This window comes from Varanus komodoensis, unplaced genomic scaffold (genome assembly GCF_004798865.1).
Source record: "Varanus komodoensis strain SLA01 unplaced genomic scaffold, ASM479886v1 scaffold51, whole genome shotgun sequence".
NCBI lineage: Eukaryota > Metazoa > Chordata > Lepidosauria > Squamata > Varanidae > Varanus > Varanus komodoensis.
Genome location: NW_025336100.1, coordinates 3,747,004 through 3,766,471, shown reverse-complemented (window position 1 = coordinate 3,766,471; position 19,468 = coordinate 3,747,004). Strand labels below are relative to the sequence as shown.

At 42.5% G+C, this 19,468-nt stretch overlaps 1 protein-coding gene across 2 annotated transcripts in view; it reads right to left on the bottom strand.

Moving 5' to 3' along the window:
• Positions 1 to 17,774, bottom strand: part of SMYD1 (SET and MYND domain containing 1) — a 34,027-nt gene extending 16,253 nt beyond the window's left edge. For both annotated transcript variants that reach the window (XM_044447358.1, XM_044447359.1), the window contains exons 1-2: positions 17,610 to 17,774; positions 4,610 to 4,786 (exon numbers count right to left, since the gene is read on the bottom strand). In XM_044447358.1, coding sequence (XP_044303293.1) covers positions 4,610 to 4,786; positions 17,610 to 17,731 — 299 coding nt within the window. In that variant the 5' untranslated portion in view covers positions 17,732 to 17,774. The remainder of the gene's footprint in view (positions 1 to 4,609; positions 4,787 to 17,609) is intronic.
• Positions 17,775 to 19,468: the final 1,694 nt, after the last annotated feature.

Below are 19,468 nucleotides of genomic sequence, written 5' to 3'. Positions count from 1 at the left end.
AATATGTTAAAACAATTAACAAAAATTAATATAAAACTCAGTAAAGCAGCAATTAAGCAGTATAAAAGTTGCTTTTATATTTTTGCAGGGTTTGCATGATCAAGGAAAGAAATGAATTCTACATCATTTCCATAATTACCTATGCAGAGTATGGGTTGATGAGTTGTTGCAAGCAAGTGGTGGAGTGGCTTCCAAACCACCCTGGAATTCTAGAAGAAGCCATGGGATGGAAAGATCCAAAGTGGATCACTCAGTGCCCCAAATACATCATACCCAGATCCAGGCAGTCTGTCATGAGGAGGCTATTCTAGTGTTGGGCACCATAATTAAATAGCGCTTTCAAGTCACCGCCCACCTTTCCTCCAAAGATTTATTTATTTATTAGAAGCTATTGTATGCCGTCCTATTATACAAGTTCTCAGTGAAGGGTCATGGAGACAAGCCTCTGAAAATGGGCATGGAGACATGCCTCATGATCTCCATGTGGAAGAAGTTGAAGGTAACTGACTCCCACTTTCTTTGTGTGTTGAAAGATTTGGAACAGCTACATGACTTGTACCTAAAAATGGATTGAGGTCAGTTGGTTAGGAGGGACATGGATGGAGGACTCTTTAGTGTTGGAATAAGGTACCCTCTACAACTTGCCTTAACGCATCAACTTGCACCACAAATGGTTGTCTTCAGTTAGACCTAACAAGATGAATGGACCAAAGTGAAAGTGGAAATAAAAGCATCCCTTAGTAGGTTGTACTGCAATACTCCAGAAAAAAATGAGCAATTTTCAGGAATTCAGTGATGGAAGAAATCACACAAGAAAAGTGGCAGACAAACTAGCAGTAAAAGTTGGCAATCCACCCTCCCACCCCCCACTTGCTTCCTTCTTTGCATATCCTGGTGCACAGTCCATTCATTGATGGCATTCACCATGCACAGCAGGCTGGGGGGACCACACAGGTTCTCCTTTGCATATGGCTTGGTCCTTTGCAACTGTTCAAGCAGTTTATCAATAACTGATTGGGTATACAGGTCTTAATCCTGATCTGATTATGTTCCCACTACTCTCTGCAAAGGTATGGTCTACTCTTGGTGAGGCCATGCTCATGGATAGGTTAGGAGGAGCAGGTCCAGTAAGCATTCCCAGGCTGCTTGAGAAGGCAACAGGCATGTGGAGTTATATACAAGATCATGACTCTAGAAAAGAAGTGTAGTAAGAGACAGATCTTTCAGTCCCCTGGAGGAGAACACAGGAAGCAGACCACAGCAAGTGCCTCACTTCCACTGGGCCCTTGAATAAATCCCAGGCTCCTCTCTCTTACTGTGGGTTGGAAAACCTTAAACGGGGAGTCCAGGGTCCTAACACTCCAAGCTTACCCATGATTTCTTCCTGTTGGCCTGACCTGTGTTATAGAACAGGCTCTGCAGAGCCTGAGATCCTTAGAAAAGAGGATACCAGCATCTCTGTGGAATCTGACTCTGGGTCCTTGGGATTGGGCAGGTGTCTCCTGGTTGTTGGTCTTCAGCTCAGTGTCAAGGTCCAGGTCTAGTACTTGTCTTTGCCAGTGGATCACTCAACTGGCCCTTTGCTCTTTGTATGTCCATATCCAGGTCATTGCTTGCAGTCAAATCAAGTATAACACTGCACCTTTTTACCACCAGAAAGGAAACAGGTGTTCCAACTGGAGGAATACACAATCAGATTAAACATTCATTCCTGTGTTATGGAAAGTATTCCTATACAATGTTGTTTTTGAGGGCAGAAAGTGAGTAGATGCATTCAAAGAGGTTGTCTGCTCTGGGGTAGAACCAGAAAGTCAGTGTGAGGGTAATTCTTTGGTTCCTTTTTCCTCACACATCTTCAATTTTTTACATTTTTCAGCTAATGCTGTACTGTGAGTTGGTTCTTGGGGGCTGCATTCACAGCAGGCTTGAGCATATATGTTAATCCCCAAATACATTCGTCTAGATGTTTGTTTCCATCATGGCAATTGATGATCCGGGCTGCCAAGGCAAGAGTTTCAGAAGATGGGCAGCTAAAAGCCTTAAAACCTCTTTTCTGATTGCAGCACAAGCAGAGTCTGCACATTCAATGGGTGGCATTTCTCTGCCTCTGTGTTTACTTGAATCTTGCCTTACTGGGCGATAATGGTAACATTCGAGGGGTTGGGCGAGTTCTGCAAATTTTTAGGTGCAGTAGCATTCTTGCCTTTAAGTAGGAGGTGGCTAAGGATTTGTTTCTTTCACACCTCCCCCCAGAATATTCTTGCTTGGCTTAGCCACTCTTTGTAGCCCATGTACATTCCTGGAGATTGACTGTTCCAGGAAATAATGCTGTGCCGTGAGGGTGTGTCATTCCCAGAGGAATTTGATGAGGAATGGGGAGATGGCTTCGGCATTGAGGCTGCCATTATTTTGTCAAATGAATATGGGTGAAGATGTAAGCTCAGCACTAGTGACAATATGAAACATACGCCTTTGACAAAGCAAGCATAGTAGCAATGCAGGCTGAATGCAGCTGGACCTCCACATAGCCATGCAGATCCAGAGATGGTTCCCATGCCATTACCCATTTGCCTGGGACACACCTCTGGGGTGCGCATGTTCATCCATTCTGCAGGTTGGTTGGATACCCTCATTCATTCCTGAAGGCCACTAATTGTGCTCCACACTTGTGGCAATGAATACAGGCGGGTCCTGGGTCCATGGATTTGGGCACACATGAGAGACAGAGAGAGGACTAAAGGTAGAGCATCCGCCTGCAACATGAACTATACTTTGGAACTGCAACATGCTTTTAATCCATATGTCTTTCTATTGTCCATCTTCTTGTGCCTGTACTGGCACTTTCAGGCTCTCACTACCCTACTATGGGGATAGTCAACTGGAAGCCCAGTTGCCTCCCCCTCTTATCATTTGTCTAAGTCACTTTCTTCAGAGCCAAGACACACATGACTCCAGTCCTCCGTCAGCTTCACTGGCTTCCCATTGAAGTCCAGGCCCAATTCAAGGTGTTGGTTATGACCTATAATGCCCTTAACGGCTTGGGTCCTGGTTACCTGAAGGAGCGCTTATGTCCATATATGCCCGCCCACCCCTTGAGATCTGCGGGAGAGGCCCTTCTCTGGGAACCCTCCATGAAGGAAATTAGGAGGGTAAGTACTTGGAGGAGGGCTTTCTCTGCAGTGGTGCCCAATCTATGGAATGCGCTCCCCAGAGAGGTCCGCCTGGCGCCATCGTTCTTTGTTTTTCGGCGCCAGGCAAAGACCTTTTTATTCAAATGCTATTTTAATTGTTAATATTTATTTATTTATTTTATTATTTGGCCAGGGCGACTTAAATTTTACTGTTATACTGTTAAATTATATTGTTTTATATTATGTTATTTATTTATGATTGTGAGCTGCCCCGAGGCTTCGGCGAATGGGGCGGCATAGAAGTCCTCTAAATGAATGAATGAATGAATGACCTTTAATCTTTTGGCCAATTTTGACAGGACATGCTGATCTGTCCCTTCCCTTTCTGTGAATGAAAAGCAGCCCTGGGAAACTGAGAATTTTGTAAAAGGAGCAAGAGGGTGCTAAATCCTTTCCCTCCCTCAAGCTAAGCCCCCCCCCCCCCACACACACATATCCTGGGCAGTGGCTTATAAACCACCCTTACTAGCCTTGGCTTATGGTGGGGTTTAGCATAATACCTGAACCCAGAAAAGTGTTCTTGCTCTGGCTAAAGAGCTCCAGCTGATGACAGCCCAAGTGGCACTTTGCACAGTCATTCTAGGTTCCACCCCCACACTCCTGCCAAAGCTGGGAGTGGGGCAGTATTGCTTGAAAGCAGTCCTTCTTTCCCCTCAGCTTTGGCAGGTGCACGGGGAAAAGTGCTCTTCCACCCACAAAGAAAGCGGGAGAAGCCTCAATAAAGTGTCAACTTAAATGCCACATGTAGAGAATTCCTTTGTGTGTGTTGGAGGGGAGGGAATATTAGTTTTTCATCACCAGTAGGTCTTCTGTGAGGCTGGCATTTTGTTGTTCTATGTCAGAAGAAATGTCATATAGTATATGATGCTTCTTGGCCAAGCAACTTTTCATGTGGCCCAACTAGTTTGCCTACTGGGAGAACAGGGTATTGTGACTGGCCATGCCCACTGTTGCAGCCATTTTACTCATGAATAAGCCCCTCCCCAGGGTAGCCATTCTGTGAGAGTTTCATAAAACTCTCAGAATGTGTGTGTGTGTATCTGCCAGTCGAACAAGAGTTTGAGGTCCCTGATTAATTGCAAGTCCTCCAAAGAAGTTTATATTATGGGGTAGCATAGAGATATAAAATGGTTAAGGATAAGAATATGGATATAACAAATATCTTTCAGATGCAGTTACTCTTTCAATGGGTGTGCAAAGCAGATGGGAAAATGAGAGCCATTAGCTCTCATAAGGGGAGAGTTCTGCCTAATTCTAGGAACTAGGAAAGATGGCATTAAAGAGTGCTTTATCTGTGCCCAGTTTGCATGAAAATGAGACCGTGAGCAAAGCCAGCATTGAGGGCCTTTAAACCCTTAGTCAGTTTCTTACCAATCAATTGCTGATTGAGCTCTGCTTACTAGAGCTATTCCACTTACCGGATGTTTTCGTTGGGTGCTTTCCCATGTTTCTTGATGGCAGAGCACTCATTCTTATGGTTCAGCCAGGCATCCTTCTGGCAGGTGCGATCACAGTAATGGGCAAACTTGCACTGGCCACAGCGATGGAGCTTTGCATGCCGCTTAAAGCAAGTGTGGCAGACCAGGTGAGTGAGACTGAAGAAAGGAAAACAGCATCATGAGTAGCCACCGAGGAAATGCTTGTGAACTTTTAAGTGGCAAGGTGCTGCAGCAGCAGCCTTAGCAACTGACCAGTTACCCATCCCGTAAAGGACAGAAGGAATGCTTGTTTTAGACAGGCTCTGCCCCGGCATTTTAGAGCCAAGGACAGAAAATCCCTGGGTCAACTCCAGCTCCACTAATTAACACGAAGGACAGCAATGTTCTGGCCAGCTCTGGTAGAGAAATATTACTCAAGATACAGTCACAGCACTCCATGTGTTATGCATCCAGCAATGGGAACCTGCATGCCACCCTCCCAATATTGTACCCATGTATTTGCAGGCAATTACGTTCACCCTGTTTCTATGTGTCTATGATAATTTCAGAGGGCTATACATAAAATGACAAAAATATAATGAAAACTACCAATTTATCACAGCTAGAATGATCTAAACAATCTAAAATCATCACACAATAAAATCAAAGGCATAAATCTGGGAAAACAGGGGGGAAAACCCTAATTTGAATTTTAAAATGTAATATCATGCAAATTGGTTTTAGAATGTCTGCACCAATATAGAGGTTTTAACTTGGTGACAAAAAGAAAATAGCAGTGGTGCCAGACAAACCTCTCTTAGGAAGGCATTCCAAAGTCAGGGCAGCACCAAAAAGAGGGCTCTTTCTTTTGTGGATGATAAATCTACTTCTCTTACCAAAGAAGTACAGAGAGAGGCCTACTTTAATGATTTTAATACACAAGTGGGCAAAGTTTGCCATAGAACTTAAATCTGCATGGATGCTTAGTGTAGGATCTCTATGAAACTGTGTACTATAAGGCCTTCAGAGCCACAGAGGACATCCTCCGAGGAATGGCCAGAGCATTGCATTCAACAAGAAAAGAGTAATATAATGGAGAGCATGGCATCTTCACCTGAAAATAGATTTTTCCCCTTTTCTGTATCACTGAATCTGTAGACTGTTGTTGCAGAGCATTTTGATTATAATTCGTGGAACTACAAGGATTCAATAGGATTGTAATGGGGCTAGCTTTGACTTATAGTTACCAAATGCCCACACTTAGGCTAAACTGTCACTGCATCGAACTGGCAGTACTAGCAGCTGGAGAGATATATGAATGGGGGTGGTGGGGACGGGGGTGCGGGGGAGTCCTTCCTTCCATGTCTCAGAGCTCTGGAACAGAACAAGAGTTAATGTTGTACAATGTCTTAATCACTGCAGCAAGGGTAGTGAAAGTGGTTCATCTGGCTATTACATCTTTATATTATGTTTTATTAGGGGAAACTCCCAGAGAGCTTTGGCTATTGCATGATATAGAAGCATAAGGGTTTTCAATTTTTACCTATAAACTTGTATATGAGTTACCTTTTGGCCCCAAAAGTAATGAACTGCACTTTTAGGACTTTAAACAGCTTATCCTTTGATGTAAGCATAACACTATTTTAAAGAGTTTGTTGGAATACTTTAGTCATCTCTCAGGCAATGAGTTAACTCTTTGCATAAGAACCAGCTGTCTCCATAAATTTCATTTTAAATATAGGAGATATTTAGTCAAAGGTGAAACAACAGCTGCAAAACAGCCTCTGCTTTCCTTTTGGATTCTTTTCTAGTTTATGGTTTAATAGTAGTAGTAGAAGACTTGAAGTGACTTACTATAGATCAAAGCATGCAACATTTTCAACAACTACAACAGCTTACCATTAAAATACAACTTTCACAATTGTGCCAAAAACAACTAAAATGTCAGAGACAACCATAAAGAATGTAAGTGATGTGCATTATAGTTCATGAAATCCTTTCAAATTTCATCAACTGAGATGTATTCTTGGGTTATGACAGTAGAAAACATATCAGACAAAATAATAGCTGTGTCAGTGATGAAACCTTGATTGAATATTGCTGGTCTGCAAATCTATGGAATGCGCTCCTCAGAGAGGTCCGGCTGGCGCCGTCGTTATTTGTTTTTCGGCGCCAGGCGAAGACCTTTTTATTCAAACATTATTTTAATTGTTAATATTATTTATTTATTTTATTATTTGGCCAGGGTGACTTAATTTATATTGTTTGATAGGATTCTATTTATTTATGGTTGTGAGCCGCCCCGAGGCTTCGGCGAATGGGGCGGTATAGAAGTTCCCCTAATAAATAAATAAATAAATAAATAACTGAGAAGCCTAAACAGGCCCAGGGCCAGACATAATTTGGGCCTCAGACAAGAGAGCTTTTAGGGATGAAAGCTGAAATGCTTGGAAACTGAAAAGAACAAAGCTCTGTGAGTCAGTTAATACTAACTGTGGATATAGCGATAAAATTCTGGATTGCTTTGAGGATATTTAGTTTCAAGATACACATCTTTTGCCCTTCAGCATTTGAAGGGAAAATGAACATCCTCCCCCCACACACACACTGCCAAAAGCCATAGGAGACCTCTTGCTTCCTACCTCTATTTGCCATATTTGACTGTTAGACCAAATTCACCAAACTAGTGAATTTTAAGGAACCAATCCTTCAGTCTTCCTCACAGAGCCAATACTTCCAGCTTTCCTTCCACTGTGGCCCCTGCTGCTAGGCACTTCTGCTTTTAAATCACCTTCTAACCTACACCATTTGCTTATGGTGAAGGAGCTGAAAAGCTCATTTTGTGATGATTCTCTAGACCACATGCACAGGCTCTTCAATAGCATGCTTCAAACCCTTTTCGAGTCTCATCTTCATATCCTACTGAAATATTTAAATGCCTGATAATTATCTTCATCAGCAGTCCTTAGTCCTGAAGCCATTTAGAATATGCACCTTTCCATCCTTTATAGGACTCAAACATTTGCCCTTAAAAAGTTTCTGTAGAATAGCTCTAGCAATTACATCTCTAGCATGTTCAAAGAATGGGAGCATAGGAGGAAAAGAATCGGTTAAAGGCTGTAAGAAAAAAAATGTTCTATTAAGGGCCACAAGAAAAGGTGGATTAAATAAACATTTCTTGTTTACTGTCTTGCTTATTTATTTATTAAATTTACATTCCACCTTTTTTTCCTCCAAGGAACCCAAGGCAGTTTATACAAGTCTCCTCTTCATTTTATCCTCACAAGAACCCAACATGATGTGTTAGGCTGAGAGTCAGTGACTGGTCCAAAATGGCTGAGCAGGGACTAGAATCCCAGTCCCATCCAAGACTCGAGCCACTTCACCCCACTGATTCTGCAGCATATGCAATCTAGCACATCTATCTCCACCCCTCCCTCCCGGCAGTTTGATAATGCAAGCAGGGTTTGCAAGCCGTAAAGTCTTGGGCGAGATGCGTAGATTTATAGTGGGAGTGATCAGATTGCTCTGAAGCAGCAGCACAAAGCAGATCAGTGGCAACCTTGTGGGATAAACCAGGCAGGCAGCAGAGCAGGGCATCTGTCAGAAGGCCCTGACTGGTTTCTATCAGCTGTCAAGTCAGTGGGGTGAAAAGGTGCTGCCCAGTTTGGTTGCCTTATATGGCAACAAGGAGACAGAAGCCTACTTAAAAACAACTGCAACTCAGACAATGCTTATGCCAGAAGGAAAAGGCCTTCTGGAGGAGGCTGGGGAGAGCAAAGACAGCACATAAGAATGCATATCTTCTGGAAACCTGAAGATGAAACCCACTGTGATTCAGTTTGCCCTTCTTCAAGTCTCTGGCTGTAGCACCTTCCCAGGAAGGGGGAAAAAAAAAAAAAACAGACTGCATAAATCCATCCTTCTCGCCAGTGCTCAAGCAGTGAACTATGTTTAATAATACGTTTCTCTTCTTGCCATTTACCAACTATGCAGTTCCAGCATAACTCAAGAGACGCAGTTTATTTATTTATTTATTAAAACATTTCTATGCCGCCCCTTGCCAAGGCCTCGGGGCGGCTTACAACATCGAGTTCTTCTGCCCAGAGTACCTGCAGCTGCAGCAGCCTTTTCAGGCCCTGGAACAACCTTCCTTTTATAGCACAAAATACAGCCCAGAACCCTCAGCACAAATCTTTCTTCCTCCACTGCAAGCACCCATTTTTCTAACTTTTACATAACTAAACCACAGCCAAATGGTAGTGATGAAGCTGCAACCTGCCAATAAAACAAATGAAACTGTCTTCCACAGAGTCAGGCCATTGGCCCCGTCTAGCTTATTACTGCTTTTGCTGAATAATGAAGCAGCTATAGTTAATCAGCAAAAGAAACTTTCGATCAACTTTAAAGGTATCCCTGATTAATATGGTAGTAGGTTTGGGAAGGGATATCTATTTTAATACAGCTGCATATAAAAACTGCTGATGGCAAGCGACTTTTAAAAAGATGCTGGAAGGACCTGCTCTACTTTCCTGCAGGGCAGGGCAGCCAACAAGGCCATTGCTTGCCACCATGGGCCCTCGGTCTCCGCCGCTTTTCCTTCCTCTCCTCTTCAGTACGGATTGTAGCATGGAAGGACAGGTCCTTCTGTGCACAGGGACTTGGCTATCAGATTTAAACTTCCGGTCTCTATTTAGAAATGACATTAGAAATAAGGGATGAGGGAGAATTCAGGTAGGTAACTTTGGTAAGAAATAAAATAGTTGATGTCCTAAAATAGCTAGCACTTAGTTCATCTAACTTCTTTCAAGGCCTAAAGGTCATGAAGGATACTCTGCGATAATCTATGACCTGTATATTCACTGTGCAAATGTACATATTTTCTCTAAGGAGACTCAGAGGGAGAAGGATTCTTCAATCAGATGCTAGATAAGATTTTTTTGCATACTTGGTGCCTGGCAATCCAGCATCCAGAGAGATGGCCCACTAGCTCTTATATAGAAGGAGAAATAAAAGTATGACATGTGAGAAATTTTCTGTATTGGCTTGGAGACAGAAACCATTGCGGTAACTTTAACTTGTGGATGCTGAAAGCTGTGACATAGCAGTTATTCTAAATGGCAACAACATTATAGTGCTAGGTACACTGGATTCTTAAGTGAACAAGCTTTTTAAACACAGGGCCATCTCATCTGTCTTTTGCTCACATAGGAGGAAAAGGCTGTTCTAAAATGATGTTTCCTGTATCACATATGTGCAATATTCAAAGGCAGAGGACGTATGCTTTCTTCCTCAGAAATACCGCTTTTGCACATATGCAGATTTACAATCAACAGGTAAATCAACTGACTGAAATTCATGTAACTGACATGTCTCCAACCTAGTACCCTCCAAATGTGTTTGATTACAATTCCCATCATTCACAGCATTGGTCTGAGCCAGCCAATCAAATTGCGAAATGTGTTCCTTGTGGTAAACACTGCTGCCCATTCTAATGCTCCCGAAAATGTTGGTACTGCTGTTGCCACCATCTGGATAAAGCTAATGGCCATGCCAGCCAGCAATAGTGGGTGATTCAGTCCACTTTTGGAGGTGAAATAACAACATGTATTTATTTAATTAAGCTTCAGACTTCCTGTACCCTAAGATGAACACCTTTAGCAAGGAATGCCAGAACTGGCACTGGTGCTGTGCTATGTCAGTAGGTCAGGTACCACACTGAAGATGAATAGCTTAGTGGTTAGAGTGTTGTACCAGAGAAACCCAAGGTTTGTTCCCCACTCAGCAATGAAACTCACTAGATAACTCTGAGACAGTAACTGATTCTTTTCCTAACCTGACTCACAGGATTGTTGTGGAGCTAAAATGAAGTGGAAGAGAATCTCTGGAGGGAAAATTGGAATATAAATATAATAAATAAATGGGTAAATATTGTGGATAGCATGCATGCTGCAGGTGCTGCTAGACACCCCAGTAAGTCTGGCAGAGGGTGGGATGGGGTCATTTCCAATCCTGCTGCCAGCTCTGATAAGCCAGTGTTTGAGACGTGGGGGAAAGGAAGCAAGGAGTGGAAACAGTAGAAGGGGAAAGCATGGCAAAGGAATGGGTTTGATAGGCAGATTATTTCTGCATCATAAGTACAGTAGGGAATGGGGTGAGTGGCTGAATGCATGGAACTCTACATATCCTGCTTTGCCACAGTTTCCAATGCAATAGGAGTACAGCCCAGCTTCACACAGATATGGTGAGCCCTAAGATATGGCTAAGCCCGACTTGACCTGCATGAGAACCTTTACCCTAACCCTGACTCATGCCTGTGAATGGAATTGGGCTTTCCCTACATTGCAAATGTGCATTTGTGAATAGGAACCCCCCCCCCCACAAGCCTTATATGGCCAAAGCAGATCTAGCGGTGTTCACAACTGGCTTCTGGGCAGCAAAATCCAAAAAGAAAGGAACAGGATGTGCACTGACCTAAGGAACACAGTGAGCATCCCTGTATAGTGACTGGGGGTTGTGCCTAGAAGCCTGGTTGAATCTCCAGAGACCAGTGTGATTAACTGAATTCCCAGGTTTTACAGATTTAAGACTTTAGTCCTCCTTTATAAATGTAACTCTGGGGGATGCCACCTTGCCATAAGAGGGGCATCAGCAAGGCAACTGACTTCCTCCTGACAGCCACCCAGGTATGTGACCTGAGCCCAGACCAGGGCTGCCCATTCTGCTACCCTAAGAATCTAGGCAATGCAGAGATCCTGAGAGGGATTGCAATTGGGCTCGTTTCTATAGTTCTCTGGATTTCAGGCTAGGAAAAATCCTGGATTTTAATTCCTTGTAGCATTTAAAGGAAATCAATCCTGACTGCCCTTTAGAAGGTCAGATACTGAAGATGAAACTCAAATACTTTGGCCACCTAACGAGAAGGAAGGACCCAAAGAAGACGACCCTGACACCGGGAACGACTGAAAGCAAAAGGAGAAGGGGGACAGAGGATGAGGGGGCTGGATGGGGTCACTGGGGCAGTGAGTTTGGGCTTGGGTGGACTCCGAGAGATGGTGGAGAACAGGAGGGCCTGGAGGAATGTTGTCCATGGGGTTGTGATGGGTTGGGCACAACTTTGCGAATAAACAACAAGCACTCAGTGCCAGCAAACAAAACCAAAAAAAACCTTTATCTGAACTTGCAGTCACTAAGTACAATGCTGGACATAATGTAATGAATATGAAGGTTTTTCAAAATGCAAATGATGTGATGATCATATTTGGGATTGCAGTATGTATGTATGTATTTCCTCTCCTATTGCACCCCCCCACTGCAGCCCTCCAAAGCTAGACTTGGCTCTGGGATGAATCTACCATTGTTATCAAAAAGGCAAATACCAGCTTCAGAGAGGAGGAGATAGATCTTCCACAGCTCAGGATTACTATTCATGAGACATTAACATTTCCTATATATACTTGCTATTTAGTCCAGCTTCTATGCCTTCTCTCCATTGCACCTTTAGGCCATTAGCTTGACAAAATATCATTAAAAGTGTACCCAGCTATATAGAACATTCAGATCTTACCTTCAGCAGTAGGGTACATTTAGCATTTTAAATTATTGGGCTGGGAGTAGGGAGCCTGACAAACACCCAGGTTGACTCTAGAATATTAATTCCCTTCCTTTTCTGAACACACACCCATACAACATCTTATCTCCAGCAGTGTATGGGAGGTATCCTCTCAGTGTAAAAAAAAAAAAAAAGCAATTATTTTCTACATCCACCAGCTGCAACATGCCAAAAGTCTGCTTGTAAAGAACCTTTCCCTTCCTCAAGAAAAAAAAATATCTGTGATTTAGGAATACTGAATGATATTGTAAATCAGGTAGTTGTGCTCTGTTTCATAAGCATTTCACACTGGACATCGAGACAGGGCTGGTGAGCACAGTCAGTAGGCAATAAACAAGCCATGGTGTCTTGTTAATGATACAGGGCATGTCAGTCACATGTAGTCCTAATTTATTACACTCACTGGTGTAGCTTACCAGTTAACAAACTACATGAGGTTGTTAACAAAGTACTCCAAGCTCTGGATGGTTTCTTAACTATGGCTCTGGATGGCCGTGTAACATACAACAGTACTTTAACTGTATTTTACAAAATAATACCTAATATTTTTCCTGTATTTCTCTCAAAAGTTGCAACAGACTTCCCATGGGGATGCAACTGGCTCCTGCTCTTTCTGCATCCAGGACTGAAGTCAAGACACATAATTGTCTTTTTAAACCCTTAAAGTTTAAGATACTCTTAAAGTTGTTTTTAATGTTTTACTATTTTTATATTTGACTGTTCTGAACTTTTTGTAAATCCTCTTGGTTGGCCCAAAAGAATCCGCTTAGACATTCAATAGATACAGTAAAAAGTAAAATTAAGTAAAGCAAAATAATTCATTAAAGAGCTCTTCACAAGTAATGCTGCAAGCTTTTCTTGGATACAGGTCATTAGCTCATTGCACCACATTAAATATGCAAAGCCCCTCTCCCTATACATTCCTGAGTGTAATGTGAGCATTATCTCTAACGCTACCAGCACAGTAAACTATGTTCTGCAGTTTCCAGTACATGACATTCTGGAAACGCCGTCCATATTCAGTGGGGGAGGCTCTGCTTCTGAGACAGGTGGACATATCACAGATACCTTTTAGATCCTTGTGATTTTAAAAGATTTGAGAAGGCATAGCTGCCTGTTTCCTCAAAAGCCACGGACATGTTGCTTGTTCTATATATACCTGATCTCTTCCAAACAACTAAAGATTTTGGCCCAATTCATATTTGCTGGCCAAAGATGGTCTCACAGTATCTTGGCAATATACCACTATTCAATATAACCATGTGTAGCCTTAAGCGTTGTTGCAATGCACAGAATAGTGTGATAGAAACCTCCGTTATATAGAATGTGTTTGCATATCATGCTGAGCCCTGGTGGCTTTAAAGCTACTGTGGCTTAGCGTGTTCTCTGAACCTTGCACACTTTTCACAGGATGGTTTACTTGTGGCTATGAAGCCTCCACAAAAAGCTATGGCTTGTTGTAGGGTCTGCTTAACCTTTCACGATGTGTTTTCTGAAGCCAAATGCCAATCCCCTCATGGCTCAAGGTGATCTGCTAGTCATGCATGCATCAAGAACAACAAAGGATTGCTGTCTCTCCTGTTTTCATGGCAAACTTGTTTCCCCAGGTCTGCCAAGCACCATATTGTGCTGTCCTTTATCAAGTGTGCCCTCCATCCCAAACCCTGCCTAGCAGCTGAATGCTATGAAGCAGCCACACTTGCTGCTATTCTTTGTAACACCTCCAGCGCCCCATGCTTTTCCCCTGCCACACTGCTCTGTGAAATGCTTTTCTGCCACCGCTTTTCTCCAGTTGAGTGGCCCTGTATCTCTGCTAAAGGTAGCTGCAGTTTGGACACTGCCCCTCCCCACACCCCATGCTGTATTTTTTCTCACACAGCAGTACAGGACCTGTCAGTCACAAATTTGTGATGGAGGTGAACTCTGGTGTTCTTGGTCCCTTCTAGGAGTTTCCATAGAGTAAGATCACTTCCATAACAGTGCTTAAAAATATTACTAAACATGGATTTGGTACGGCAGCGTTTGCTGCCTTTTTCAGTGTGAGAAAAGGACATAAAGAGGAGACAAGAGTGTGGACAGTGAAGGAGGGAAAGTGCAAGCAGCTCGCAACACAAATGGGATGGCTGCAAAATCTCTCAGCTGATCTGGTTATGACTGGAGCTCTTTCACTGTGGAGATGAGATGGAAAAGGAAGAGCTAGGGGAGGGAACCGCATGGTGCCAGGACCTTGCCATGGTTGGCAGTGGGGTGGTGACTTAGAAGCCAATGCAGAGAAGCGTGGATTCAGACAACATGACCATCCACCATGGTTTGTGATCATAGATGGATTATCGTACACGCGGGCGAAAGCTAACAGTGGCTACTAGCCCTGCGGTCCATATGCTGCCTCCTTCACCAGAGGTGGTCTGCCGGCATACACCAGTTGCTGAGGAGCTTGGGCAGGAGGAAGTCTGGCACGCATCCTGCTTTCGCGATGCTGTGGGCAGCTGGTTTGCCACCATGTGTGAAGAGCACTGGACTAGATGGATTCTTGGAGTGATCCAGCATGGCTTTTCTTATGCCCATATAGGGGTTTTCATGACATTTGAACATGGCCTGTTTCACCCAGTAGACATTATCCAAAAGTTCAAAAAAAAAAAAAAAAAAAAGGAGTGACTTACTCATTGTTGACATTTACAATCGATGTGAAAGCCATCCTGAGATGAGGAACTGTGAGTTGATGTAAACTCCCATTACAGAAATCTTAAGTGAATGGTTATACACAGTCACAATGGAGACTAGAATTCAGTTCACTGACATACCAGACTCAGAATTAGACTATTCAGGACTGTTTCACATATGAAGCAGCAGCAAATCTAAGGTTGCCCCATGGTTGATCTGGAGCAGCAGTCCAGCTCTCTCTCTTGCATGTTGATGGTGTAGACATTGGATATATTCTTAAAATAACTGAAGTGTACATCTAAGGAAATAACGATCAAAATGGCCACTATGTGAATCCAATTTAAACTAAGAAAACTGAATTGGATTATCCATCCCCCATAATCAAGGATTCAGCACAGTAAGGAGGAAACAAGCATCTAGCATTTCTACATTTATACAGCAGCAGAGGAAAATTACCAGTGCCTGTTTGTATAGCCTTCAGGTACCAGCATGTTCACCACTACAAATTGAACAACGGATTTATAGAAATCTTAAGCCCATAGTCCTTTTGTCAGTAGGCAGTTGGTTAGCATGAACATAATGGTCAGGAATTCCACCATAACAAATGCTTATACTATATGTGATATTTAAATATATCTTGCCTATTCATCTAGAAAATGCCAGTAGAATTGTTAATCCAAAAAATCCAAGTAGGCATGAAAGACATGAAATAGATTTTCATTAAACCTGTTCAAAAATTTATATTGCATACTTTCATTTTACACCAGAACCTTAAATGCAGAGAAATTTCGGGAGTTCATCGTAACACCAAGCATTTTTTTTTTTTTTTGTCTCCAGTTCTATTGAAAAGGTAGACTGTATGAAAATAGTGAATATATAAAACAGGCAATGTATCTGCAATTATTTTACTCAGGAGTTTAGTTTTTAGCAAGCTAATAGTTTTAAACAGCTATTTACGTAATCACTGATTTGAAGTATCAGCAAGTTGTTTCAGCCCAAGTACTCTCCATCAGTTCTGCACAATCAAAGAAATACCTCTTCTGTTCTAAGCAAGCTGTTTCAATGTGTGCCCTAGCCCAATGTATGGAACAACACCTAATCCCAAGGCCACTTCCTCAGCATGCAGCACACAGCACCTTAGCCATTTCTCAAACAGGAGTCAAGATGCCAGTAAACAGCTGTTTATGCCACCACCTCTTAGTGTAGACGTTGCTGGAGTCTCTGCCTGAGTTCTCCCCTTAAGTTCATCAAGCAAAAAGGAGTCAGAAGATAAGGAGAATTCTTCCAGGCCTTGTCCATATCCAAAGAGGCTGAGCTGCAGTAATGAGGGAACTGTGAAATCTGATTGTGGAACTTGATTGTGGAAGTAGGGCTCCACCTGCTTAGTAACCTAATTGGCTATATTAACCAGGTTATATATCTCAGGCCTTCAACAGGATTTCTCAGAAAAGAAATATGCATTGAATTAACACATGGAGGGGCTTGCAAGATCATGAGGGCTAGCTCAGCACTCATCCCCATATCCATGCACTTGAGTCAAACTCCCTTGTAAAAGGTCTGGCTAACCTTCAGAAGGAGGTGGATGGGGGAAGACCTCCTTGCTCACAAGAGGTCTCTGCATGTACAAGACACTCTTTCTGTATGTCATTCATTGGAGAGGTGGTGTGGTAGGTGAGGTTGGCCCATGTGACCTCTTCTACATATTCATTCAATGCATAGAGGGGTTGTGGGGTTTGTATGCTTCTTAAGGGAACAGCATGCAGCTAATTTGTTGTTCCTGAATACAGCACAGAGAGGGCTCATGCTAAGTAAGCTTTTGTTGGTGTTCACACTGGAGAGGCTTTAAAAACCCTGTCAGTTGCTAAATTTCTGTGGGAAGGAGTCAGTGGATGGGGCCAATGTTGCTGGTCCTTCATCAACTTTGCTCTACTCAGAAGTGGGCCCATCAAAAAATAGCTGCTCAGCTGGATGTAAAAAGCTCCCTCCATGCACTCTTGTGTGAAGGGGCAATGCCTCTGGCTCTCTCTCAACAGTGTGTGTCCCCCAGGCTCCAGCCCCACAACCCACATGTTAGTATGCTTATCTGAAGTGCAGAGTGTAGGCATTCCTAGATGCCTGAATCCGAAACACAAAGAAATCTACAGCAAGTTATGTCCATGTGGCCTTCTCCTTCTAACTATCCAGGGCAGGAGAAGCCTTTAGTATCACAAAGTGGTACTAAAATGGTGAGGAAGATGACACCAACAAATGCAACAGATTATCGTTTTGTGAGCTGTCCTGAGACCCATTGTGGATGTAAAGCAGGGTAAAACTGTTTCAAATAAATTAAGTAAACAGTTCAGCACTCACATAGCACTTTTTGCGTATAAAATGTTCTTCATATACTTTGTCTCAGTAATCCTCATTCACAATCTGGTAAGCTATTATGCCCACATGATAGACTGGGGTGGGGGCAGGGCTGAGAAACACTTACCTGAAGCCACCCAGCAAGCTCAGGGCAGAGATGAGGCTTCAGTGAGGAACTTTGTGACTCAACAGCTGAAGCTCTTGGGCAGTTTTTTGGATGAGCTTCATCCCGAAAGCATCTCTTTCTTCCCAAAGTGCCCAGAAAATGAGTCATAACATTCTCCCTGCTCAGGCTGTGATGAACTGCATCCAGCTAGTTCCACACCACCTCCCACATGCTCCCGCTTCCTGATTCACAGCGAAGTTCATTTTCTTTCTTACCTGTCAAATACTACAGCCGCATAAGCTCGTTCTGCAAAAATGACATCTGCTGCCCAAAACTCCTTCACTGCCTTCAGCCCCCTGCCTTTGCTTTCTGTACTGAACACTTCCACCGCCTCCATACCTCCTTTGGTGATACGTCAAGGCACAGACTTCCAAGTGAGTGAAATCTCTTATCCCTCCTGCTCTTTAAAGGCCTCCTAACTTCCAGAGGACCAATCCTATTAATGGGCTGTCTCTGCACCTCCCAGCTGATACCACAGGGAACAGGGAGGGGGGGCACTTTATTCAGCTTACCAAAGTGTATTTGAACAAGGGGGAGAAAGGTTGGCTATGAACGGCCGAGGTTTGCTTTCTTAGAGTAATGACTAAAACAAGTTGATTTCCAAAATTAACATTCTTGTGCATGCAACAGCCAAAACAGCATTTCATTTACATTTTCCTTATAATGTGTGTTCTTGAAATTATTTTTAGAAACCACATGCTTCTGCCTGTCAGGGGCCAACAGCTGAGAAAGTGTGAAGTACCATGGCTGGTATGCACACACATTAACATTCAATACTCTCTGCTCACTTTTAAAAAGAAATCAAACAATGCTACATTTGTTTGGCATACTGCAAGGGACCACAGACTAGAAACATCTCCCTTGTAGGGAGATGGCTTGCCTACAGGGCAGCAGCAGAGCAGACTGTAAAAGCATGGTATAGGAATCCAGGGATCTTGCAGAAATCTGGCACAACTTTCTGAAATAGAAGTAACCTTTGCATGAGTATTGAATTATGCTGGAGTAAGTTCTAACCTGCCTGGGAGTGTAGGTAAGATCTGATGGGCTTTCTTTTTTTTCTGTTCTGAACACTTCCACTGTGGACTCAGGTATGCCAAATGCTGTGTGAAGAAATTAATTCCACACCTGCTTATGTAAATTAAGCAAACTTGCCAAATTAATGTTCATAATTTATAGTACAGTTTTTATTGTTTTATGTATTTTTATACTTCTGCTAGTGACAGGGAAGTGCAAATAAACCTTATTCTTCAAATACTTGTACTTTGGAGATTTCACCAGGATTGCCCACATAATTTTAAGTACATCTTTATAATAATAATAACCAGAAACTTCACCTACAACAAATGCTTGCTTTAAAAGCAAAAGACGTAGCATATAAATGCCTGGAAAAAGAAAACAATCTTTTATAATTCTATGGAGTAGAACATTTACTAAATTAAACCCATTTTCATCCAAGGTGAACTTAGAATATCCAGGAAACTGTTTATTGACAAGCTGTTGAAACCAAATTGACAAACACCATCTCCTTCATTGATCATCATGCAATGATCTATTAAGCAGCTTAGAGAATTATCAGTCCTCATCAAGGTTAAAAGCATCTAAAGGTGGTCAATATACTGCAGTATATGGGGTCTATTCATCAACTTACAACGCCTAGTGAATTATATATGACATTGCCAGTGGTTACCTCTCTTCGGCCAGTGCAAGGTCAGACAGTCCAAAGAAAAATGATGGAATTATAAAACTTGGTGTTTTGTTTTTCCAATTACATGTTTTCATAATTTCACATTTTAATACATTTACAAGTTTATTGTTTGTATTAGCTGGATAACTGATGTCAGTCTTCAAACAGCTTCACATTTGCAATATAAAGAGCCCGCACATGTGTTCACCCATGCCTATGGTGCAATGTAATTGTACCAACAATTTTTGTAATTTGTTTGTCTGTTGGTCAAAACTCATCCATTCATAATGAGACTGAAGATTTTTAGAACTAAGGCATTCTCTGACAGAGGAGTTCTGTTTCAGTACAAAAGAAATACGGAAGTAATGGATGGAAGTAACGGACAGCATA